At 30.4% G+C, this 10,881-nt stretch overlaps 1 protein-coding gene across 1 annotated transcript; it reads left to right on the top strand.

Annotated features, from left to right (window-relative positions):
• Positions 1-4,354: 4,354 nt before the first annotated feature.
• On the top strand, positions 4,355-9,830 carry LOC130823940 (uncharacterized). Its single transcript, XM_057688772.1, has 4 exons — positions 4,355-4,679; positions 6,231-6,392; positions 7,525-7,749; positions 9,343-9,830. The coding sequence occupies exons 1-4, from the start codon at positions 4,484-4,486 to the stop codon at positions 9,345-9,347; spliced, it is 588 nt and encodes a 195-aa protein (XP_057544755.1). The 5' UTR covers positions 4,355-4,483; the 3' UTR covers positions 9,348-9,830.
• Positions 9,831-10,881: the final 1,051 nt, after the last annotated feature.

Below are 10,881 nucleotides of genomic sequence, written 5' to 3'. Positions count from 1 at the left end.
AATAATCGATCGTAATTCAAAGTTCACTTATTGTAATTCGATCTATTACAGTAAATGAAACTAATACTCCACCTTTTTTGTTACTTTGAATTAAATAGCCTAAATTATGCAATTTGACCAAATTCAATAATAAAAATATTTAATATTTGATATACAATATTTATATTACTGAAATAAATTATTTTAGATAACTAATTGTCCAATTTGATGAATATATTACTCAATTGATACATCACTTATTCTAAGTCGTTGATCTTTGTATATAGACGTGTGAGATCTTACCATCTTAGCAATCCATGAGTTGTACTTGCACAAAATGTTATTGGTTACTAAGATAGCACACGGATAAGGTGTTTTAGACGTTATTTATAATGCTAATATCAGATCAGCGGTAAAGAAATTGACACGTCACTCTCATTTGATAAAAAAAAGGAAATTAAAAAAAAATTTTAAGAAAATGATCTTCTTTGATTTCTAGGGGGTGAAAACACAACTTTCAGAATAGCAATGAACTTCAAAACACTACATTATTCCCCTTCTCTCTACTCTGAAAAAAAATAACCCAATATCATTCAGCCCCTGCCGCCTGCCGCCTGCCACCCTCACCGTGACTGCCTGCCGTCGGTGGCCCAGGCGCTGCTCACGCCTCACTGCCTGCCACGCTGCTGTCGAGGGTCGACTGTCCTCTTTACAAAAACCCTAAAAATCAAATTTTTGATTTTTTAGGTATTTTCACTCTTAATCCTAATCTTAATCTTAATCTTAAATTCTTAATCTTGTTGTTCTAATCTTTATTCTTAATTTTGATTCTTGAATTTTATTAGAATGTTGTTTCTTGATTTTTTTTTAATGTTTTTTGAGTGATTGAATCTTTGTTATTGTTAATGTGTTTGTTAAGGTATTTGTTTATCTTGAATAGTTGAATTATTGAATATTTCTTGATTTTAGATATATGTGCTTTGAGCCATATCTAGAAGATAATTTGGAGTTTATTAAAAATAATGAAATTAAGCATTACCAATTAAGAATTTCTAAACCATTGTTGTACTGTTGTTGTTTCTTAATGGAAGAAGATGATATGCTTTTTTTTGAGTAGAAGATCATATGCTTAAGTTAATAAATGTAAGAAGTGCTTGATAATCTGAGAAGTTGGAGTGCTTCATAATCAAGACAAAAAATTTTTGTTGTACTGTAATTTTTTGTTCGTTCTTTATGTAAATTGATTTTGAATATTGTTGACTAAATTTTTTCTTTGTCACTCATTTTTAATAGCTTATTATTTGGAGAAGTATAAGATAGTTTGTATTAGTAATCTTGAATATATATTAGTGTATGATTTTGTTTAAACAATGTTCAATACTTCTTTTAAAATTTGAAGATGGTTTTGAATTTGTTCAATCTCTCATTCTTAATTGTAGGAAGATAAATGCTAATGAGGCAAATGAAGCTAATGGTTTTGAATTTGACAATATTTCTAACACGAGTAATTTGTTAATCTAATGGTTCAAGTACCTTATATGTTTTGTGTACTTTATCATTGTTTTGCATTGTGTTCAATATTGAGATAGATTACTAGCATGTGTATTATTTTTGTTGAAATCAACAGCGTTTGAAGAGTTACAAACTAGTGTATCCACTCCAAGGAATGTGAACCCAAACCCTAGACAAGTTGTTGCTGATGGAATGTTAATTTTTGGGTTAAAAACTTGATATTTGTATATTTACATTAGGTGGATGTATAAGTGAATGGATGTAAATTTTTGGGGTAAAAAACTTGATATTTGTATATTTAAATTTGGTGGATGCATAAGTGATGAATGTAAATTTTTGGGGTTAAAAACTTGATATTTGTATATTTAAATTTGGTGGATGTATAAGTGATGAATGTAAATTTTTGGGGTTTAAAGCTTGAAGAATTGGTGGATTACTAACATGAAATATATAATTATTAATTAGCAATAAAAAGCAAGATAAGTCTAGATTGAAGTGTTGAAGAAACATCTAAATTTTTGTATTGTTCCACTTCAGTATGTTTCTAAGGTTTTTGTAATGTGCTTATTTGGTTTATGATTGATATCAATATCATGGGGAATCTAATTTATTTATATATAATCTTGTTTACAATGTTTCAATATTAGAAATTAGTTTTCAAATGTTCAAAAAATCATAATTAGAAAACTGAAATTGGACCTAATTTGCTGAAATTAGGTGAAAAATTGATTCGGATTTATAATAGTTCGATTAATAATCGGTTTGGGTTTGTATCAGTTCGGGTTAAAAATAGTTCGATTAATAATCGCTTCGGATTTGTATCAGTTTGGGTTAAAAACAGTTCGATCTTAATCGGTTTTAGTCAGGTTGCATTCGATTACGTGCATAATTCAGGTCGGATTTGACTCGGGTCGATCATTGTTGAGTTCGGGTAACATCGGTTAACGTTTATATGTCGGTTATAAAATTCGGTTGCAGTTCGAGTTCGATTTTGCCCTTTTCAGTTATCAAACGGTTCGAGTGCAGTATCGGTTCGGATAACGCCGGTTCGGTAAACCTAAAAAATTAACATTTTTTTCGAGTCGGATAATTTTCGATTCCTAATCGGATTTTCGGGTCGGGTTAGATTTGAATAGCTCTATTCGTACTCTAGTACCTTTTGTATCTCTAATATGGAAACTATTTTGACTTTGTTTAGCTTGAGGACATACTTAACAAGCTTAATACAATTTCTTTTGAATAGGAGCATGAATACTTTTAATGGCTAGAATTAACTTTAGAACATGATTGAATGGATGTCTAACACGAAGATGCAAAAGCTCAAATGTAAATATGTAATCAAGCTTGAAAACGTTAACACATATATAATAGACACCCTTAAAATTACAGTTTTTAATTTTTTTTATTCACCGGCTTCAATCAGGCTCCTTGATAAAATCATTGATTAAGTGCCTCAATCAATACACCCAAGTAACTCATGCATCAATCCATACACTTAATCTCCACATTCAATCACATATATTAAGTCACCAACTTAATACACCCACACACTCCCATAAGATTTCAACCTAACAGTCACTCATGAATGTACACATCAAATATGCACTCAAATCACACCATAAAACATAATTGAAATATTTGATTTCATTTTCAAATTTCTCAATTCTCTGTCTCGCTATAATTTTCGAAATGTTCTCTCTCAACATAACCAGTAATTACTTCCGCAGGCGAAAAAAGCTTTTATTGTAGTTTCAAAAAGTGTATTAATATACTTTTAAAATGTAGTGATCGAGTGTATTGGTATTCTACTATGCATTAGTTGTCTGTCTTTTAAGTATAGTATATACCAATCTAAAAATAACTCTCGAAGGAAATAATGCATTAGTATCGCACAGAAATTCATTACTCCATCTATGTTATGATTTTGGTTACTTTTAATATTTTACACAATAATTAATAAATGTAATCGTCGAGGGTTTTACATTGAAATTAGAAAATACAGATTGAGTCAATTATGAAATTTATCAACTTCTAATTTTATTATGTGGGTAAGCATTAATCGGTAATAGTTCAGTTTGATTTTTATGTTAAACCAAAGAAAACCAAAATTTAAATTGATTTTCTATTTCTCAATCTAAATCCAATCAAATAGTCACAATCCAAACCAGATTAATTCAGTTTAAACTGTTTAAGTCTAATCTAAAGCAATTTACTTTTAAAACAAACAATAAATTTTTAAAATAAAAATCATGATATTAAAATTAGGAATGAAAAACTAAAACTATAATTATTGATTAAGGCTTATATTTGTTTGTTAGAGTGTTAATTTTTATTCGACTCAAATTGATTTGATTTACGATTTTTATCTGAATTATTCTAATGGACCAATACGATATATATATATATATATATATATATATATATATATATATATATATATATATATATATATATATATATATATATATATATATATAATTCTAAAACCAATTATAAAAAACTTTATAAAATGAAAATTTTCGAATATAACTATTAAAATTTACTCAAAATAAAATATTATGAAGAGTAGTAGTACTGCTTCATTTATCCTACTCAATTTGCATTATGTATAATTTTAATTCGTTCTACTTAATTTGTATTATTTTTAAATAGCCTACTAATTTTCTTTAATCTCATACATACATTTTTATTTTTTTAATTTCATCCACACAATTTATATATTTTTTTATTTATTATCATTATTTATTTTTTCTTTAATTCTAATGAGGCAAAATAAGTATTTATTGAGGAAAATGTAATTTGTGAATGACACGTATAAAAAGAAAGGTACACGTGTGATGTTATTAACATGCAAAGAGTTGAACATGTCAATCATCAAAACACCCTCTTCACAAATCCTCTCCAAAGAATAATTGCATTATTTCCTACGCTTTACTAACGCAAACACCAAAAACATATACATCCTACATACAAAACTCTTAAAAATCAATCAATGGAGGGAAAGAATAACATGGGAATTAAAAATAGAAAGCCTTTGAAGGCAATTAAGAAGAACAAGATTATTAGGAAGAAGAACAAGAGATTTAGCATTACTTTACATGAAATTGTTGATTATCTCAACTCTAATTCTTATTTTTATTCCCACATTATATCATGTCCTGCCCCGCCACCTGCTTCCTCTGATTTTGGTAATGTTTTTCTCTCTTTTAGAGGTTATTATTTTTATTTTTATTTTTTATTTCTTATAATATCACACTCACAATGGTCTTACCATTCAAAATAAATTTTAAAATAAAAGTAAGAAAGTAAAAAGAAGAGGTATAGTAAAAGAAGTATGAGGGAGAAAGTAGTGAACAAATTTTTTCTTTTCTTGTTGATGAGATAAATCTATAAAAATATGTCCACACAAAATTTGCCGTTGTAGAAAAGAAAAGTGCTGAGAGATCATTAAATAAAAGTGCTCTAACAAAATAACAAAATTGCAATTTTCATATTTAATATTTATATTTGTTGGATATTCTATTAATTTATTATTATTAATCGTACATTTAATACAAAATTATGAGAATATGAGTACGTTTAGATAGTTTCTCATGAGAGTAGCTCTTTTATTTGAAAAATGAGTTTTTCTTTTTAAATTTCATATTTCTGCAGGAACGTAAAAGTTGAAACGCACTTGCTTAATATGTGGAAGTATATGAAATTCTAAATCAAGGAAAGAAGTGTAAAATAATTTAGCAAATTTAGCTAGAGTAATACTTCCTCCTATATTTTCTAATTTTGACAATTTCATGTTAGTGGCTGTATTTTTATTTTTAGTAATAAAATAATCATATAAATATTTACTTTACCTATTTTTAATCTACTCTATACCTCACTTTAACTTTTTTCCCTCTTCAATTAAGAATTAAAAAAGAATTAAAATAGAGGATATAATTGTAGTTGATATATTGTACCCACTTTTTCTTAATTGATGCGCATGTAAATGTAGCAATAAAAACAGAGAGAAATATATATTGTTGACTAGCAAGAAAGAGTAAACTTTTTGAGTTGATGTATAATGAATACTCTTGTGTCATACATTTAGTTTTTATTTGCGTTTTCAATCCAAATTAAGAAATTAGATACAATGGACTTTAGAAATGATAGAGAATATAAAATCAAATGTGGGGCATCATTTAAAAATAAAAATGTAGCAAATAATGGACTTTAGAAATAATAGAGATTATAAAATCAAATGTAGGGGCATCATTTAAAAATAAAAATATAACAAATTTAACGAGATAGATTAAAATGAAAATGAAATAAATTAAATGGGACAGAAGAGTAGTGATTTCAGGATATGATGGGAATTTGTGATGGTTTGATGATGATGTAGCGAGTTTGGGTTTGGAGGGGAGTTTGAGCTTTTTTTTGTTTTGACATATGGGAGAAACAGTTGATTACTTCGGCTTGAAACATGAAATGGGCTTTTTAGAGGTCTAAAATGTCTGATTTGGCCCATATGAAATTTGTTTTCATGAAAAAATATAACAAAAATCATGATTTATCATCTTTTAGTGCCAAAAGTCAAATAGGTGTTTGGTAGTATGCTAGATACCATTTTACTAGCCATTAAGTAATTCTCTTAAACATAAATTTATCTTAGATATTATGATAATTATTTAAGGACATTTTTTTTAGAAAAAGAAAACGCCTTCAATTGTCAATATATATGTTTTAACTTTTAAATTTTACAGGATTGGATATAGGCAATAAAGCCATTTTGAGTAATAAGGACAAAGTATTCAAGCATAAGCTGATGGATTACCTAAAATCTGATACGTACATGTATGCTCCGCTTGAACGTACTCAATATCACGATGATATTGCTGTAAAAACCGTCGTTTCTCCTACTCGAGGTAAAATTTCCCTATGCTACCCTATAGTACTAATGTGTATTAATTGATTCCATTTAACTCGCAAAAATCATACCTAATATCTATCGAGGGCTTTTCTTTCTTACCTTCACCGGTTAAAAGCAATAGATCAATTACAATTTGATACTTGTAAAATCATAACAATTTAATTGCTCATGTTCAGCGAACTAGGTAGAAATTTATATGTTTTTCCTTGAGATCTTTAATTTATACAGGCACTACATAAAAGGTCCCAACATTAACAACCCAAGAAGATAGGTAAATAGTTGGTGTAGGGCAATACATTTAGGGACTATTTTGGTTGATCGGAATAAATTTAATTGCAAAACAATTTTGGTAGGAAATATGTCGGAATTTTCCAATTAGCTTAGAGTAGTCGGAAAGTCGGTAGGAACTTCGACCAACAATTCGTCAGAAAACTATACACAATTTTCGACTAGTTTTCAAGGAAATTGTGACAAGTCGGAAATACTTAAACCTCGCAAAGAAGAACTCATGCTGTAACATGAAAATGACCAAAATGCAGGTGGACTGTCTTTTTTCCATTTTCCTTTTGTCTTAAACTAATTAGTATTGTGCGTGTAATTTGACAAGTGACCGGCATCATTAAGTTGGCAAAGAATCCGACTAGCAATTGAATGTTTGGTTGGTTGGAATTTCTCTGACTAATCAAATGGTCGGTGGTTAGTCGGAAAGTGCTGGGAAATAAAGGGCAGGAAATTTTACACATTAATCCAATTTGGAATCCGCGAAAATTCCGATGAATCATATGGCAGTCCAAAGTTTTAGTGACGGTAGTCCAAAATCTTGTCAAACTTTCAGACTTCTCATAAATTGGTCGAAATTTAGTCCAAAATTTCGACTAGGCATGGTAAGTCAGAAAAACAGTCAACGAATTCACTGACCAATTTTGGGTAGTCGGAGAATTTAAATCGGTGTAGAGACTTGTTATTTTAGTGAAAGTTTTAAACCAATTCAATTAAGAGAAGAGTTATTCGATTTGCTACTTCTAGATTTCGTTTGAAGAACAAGACTCTTTTAGTATGCTTTTGTGTTAAGTTGATTACTATATGCATATGCTGAGCTATTCTTCCTATTCTGCTTATGTGTATAGAAAAGGAATTGCAGTTCATAAGGGTAAGCGGTACAGTTTTATCAAGTAAAAGTGCCTGGCAGAACAAAATAGTACCTGAAAATCCAGTGATTGAAAAGCGGCCAGGGGATCAGTTTTCGAAGGATGTTGCACGTAAGGCGACTGTTATATCTCCTCAAACCCCAGTACTTCAGGAGCAAAAGAAGCAGGCAGTTCGCCGGAGCAATCGGAAATCAACATATTCAGGTTCTTAATTTATCCCACTTCACTAGATCTGTCTAAACGAGAAACCGCCAACACGGTCTGGCTGGCGGGTTTCTGGTTGTGTCGAGTCAGTTCCAAGTTGGCTTGTGGCGGGTTTGTGCCGGATTTTAAAATGACCAATATATCAATTTTAAGATGCCATATTGCCATAATTTTACAACTATATTTATGCACACTAGGCAATTATCACTTGCATAACTTCAACACTAAAGTCGGTACATTTCAAGATGCCAACACTAACCAACAAACATGTCATTAGTCATTAGTCATTAGTCATTAGTCATTACTTCACACGACAGACTTCATAAACTTGCAAACAAAACATCTCGAGCCAATTGTGTGGCTCGAACATACATCACCATAATACTTCAGTTTTATGGACTAAGTAGAGCATACACTTTGCAATGTCCTTTTAGTCATCAGGCCGTCTTTTGAGATTTTGGAGCCTAGTCCAAAAAAAAAGCCCCTCAAAAATTAATATTAAAAATAAATAATTCTTATTTCTTTTACGGCGTTTTGCTTTGCTTAGTTGCTGCTGAACCTGTATTTGCCTTAACACCTAATTTATATCTTACAGAATTGGGCACTGGGCAGTTGTCGCAATCTTATCGATGCACTTCTCAACAAAAATTCTTTGTTGACCACAAGGCCACCTTTTGTCACACAAACACTCGACTTAATACAACCTTATTTTTAAAGATTGCAGCTTCACCTCAGCTTACTACATACCCATTTTTCAAAACAATAAAAAAATTTATGGGCTAAAACAGAACCCATAAAATACATTTAACATAATTGTGATTGCCCTAAATACTGAACTATATTTTTACACTTGAACATTAGGACATTTTTTCCCACACCACCCAACATCTATAAGAAGAGTTTAACTTAAACATTAATCAAATGATAACCGACTTTGATTAAATATTTTACCGTTGTTGTATGCCTTTAACAAGCCTTGTAAGAATAATGCGAGCCTAAGTATATGGCTAGTGCAAAATCAAATTATCAAGTTGTACAAGTTCTGATCTGCAAGGTCGACCCTATAAGGCGGCAAGAGGGTTCTGTGCCCGGGGCATATCCAAAAATACTAAAAATAATTGACGCTTTAACAGTTAACAGTTAAGGATCTATAATAGTATATTTCAAAGTTATGTTTTGCACTGGCCCTTACAAATCTTAGGGTCGCCCTAATGATCTGGTGTTAGGTTTTTACTGTTGATGTGGCTCTCTTGACCATAATACTTCATCCTATTTACCATAAGTGTCTCATTTCCTTAACGGGTTAAGTTGCTTAAATGTCTTATTTCTATTCAAGTACGTTAACTTTACAAATTTACCCTTATTAAACTTAACCTTTTAACAACTTTAAACTTACTAACTCCATTTAATCCTTATCAAAATTCAAAAATACTACACTTTTTATTTTTCACATGTGGTCCCATTTGATCATGTAAAAATGGCGAAAACTCAAATAAGACACTTAGGATGAATTAGGATGAATTAGAGAGTAGTATATGCCCATTTATTCCTTGTGTCTCTAAAGATATATTGTTGTGTTGGTGCTTTTTGCAGGTTAGGAAGCAATGTAATACGAAGTCAAAAAGCTCTTATCTTCATGATCCACACTTATTAACTGTTGCAATGTTTAAAACTACTCATTTTAGATAGTATTGAATAGTATTGTGTAGTCTATTCAAAGTAAATACGAAGTATCTTGTAAACACTAGTAAGGGAAAATGTTGTAAAGCTTCCCGTCCCATACCAAAAAAGCTCAAATACGGAGTAGTATTTTGTCATTAGTCTACACGAAGTCATCGATATACTAATACCAACCAAAATATCGGTCAAATCATTGAAATTTAATTCGAGGTTGGTCGCTGTTTAGCTAATAGCTTAAGCTTAATTTCCATCTTGAAATGAAAGCTAATGAAAAATATAAGCAAAGATGTACACAAGTGTTTTATAAGGTATCTTGGATACGTCCCCTCAAATGTAATTTATTAAATTAAATTTAACAATTACAATGTAATAAATCTCTCTTTATCTTGAGAGCAATTTCTTAAGATCATAAAATACTAGAGCAAAGTAAAAATACTTAAGTTTCTAACACTGTATTAAACTACCCTTAATATGTGTGTTTGTGGTGGTCTTTATTCTATGAATGATACTCTCTTTTATAGTGGAAGGTGAGTATCATTCTTAAATACCTCTTAATTACTCTCATAAAGCACATTTCACATTTTTATTAACACACCAATTAACTATTACAATAAACAATAGAGTAATGTATCATATTATTGCATAATCACCACAAATTCTGACCAAAATAGAATCCAATGATGACTACTCAACTCTCGCTCGGTCGAGTCACTACGTCACTCAATTAAGCGAGCCTTCAAACTAGCTACTAACTTGTTCTGACCATTCTGCTCGACCCACTCCTTGCTCGATCCGGCCATGTCCGCTCAACTGGTCGAGCGAAGCTACCGACTCCCCCTTTTTTGTTGCTTCGATCAAGCAACCAACATCAAACGTTCCAAACCTTAAACCACCCATATACGACACATCGACCCTCTCCAAAGTAAAAGACAAAGCATATTCGATTATATGTTTAAAGTTAACGTCATCATTAAGATTATTAGCACTTGCTTTAACACATCTTATTATTAATTTTTCATAGTTATATTTCCTCTTATTTTAATCAAATGTTCAATTTGGTTTTGCATAATTGTCGGTACACTTGTTTAATTTTATATATTTCTAATCATATTCCCTTTTTTCATATTTTTAATCAATCTAAAGAATTTTGTGGATTTTGATGAATTATAGGGTAAAATGGTAATAGTAATAGATTTTTTATCGGGTGAAAGGCTAAGAGAAATACTTAACGGCCCGTTTGGTAGGTGGTAATAAACGGTGGTGATGGGAATGAAAAACTATAATTTTGATTGAAAAATCTCTTGGTTACCATGATAGTCATGCTTGTTCAACTTCAATCATCTCATTTTCTTCATAAATTCATTCCAATGCATTACCATTGGGAGAGGTGGTATTAGATGGTAATGGAAGTTTGTAAACAAAAAAACTTTTTTGTGATCAAAATTTCATTAC

This window comes from Amaranthus tricolor, chromosome 9 (assembly GCF_026212465.1).
Source record: "Amaranthus tricolor cultivar Red isolate AtriRed21 chromosome 9, ASM2621246v1, whole genome shotgun sequence".
In the NCBI taxonomy this organism is placed as follows: Eukaryota; Viridiplantae; Streptophyta; class Magnoliopsida; order Caryophyllales; family Amaranthaceae; genus Amaranthus; species Amaranthus tricolor.
This window is presented reverse-complemented; position numbering and strand designations above follow the sequence as displayed.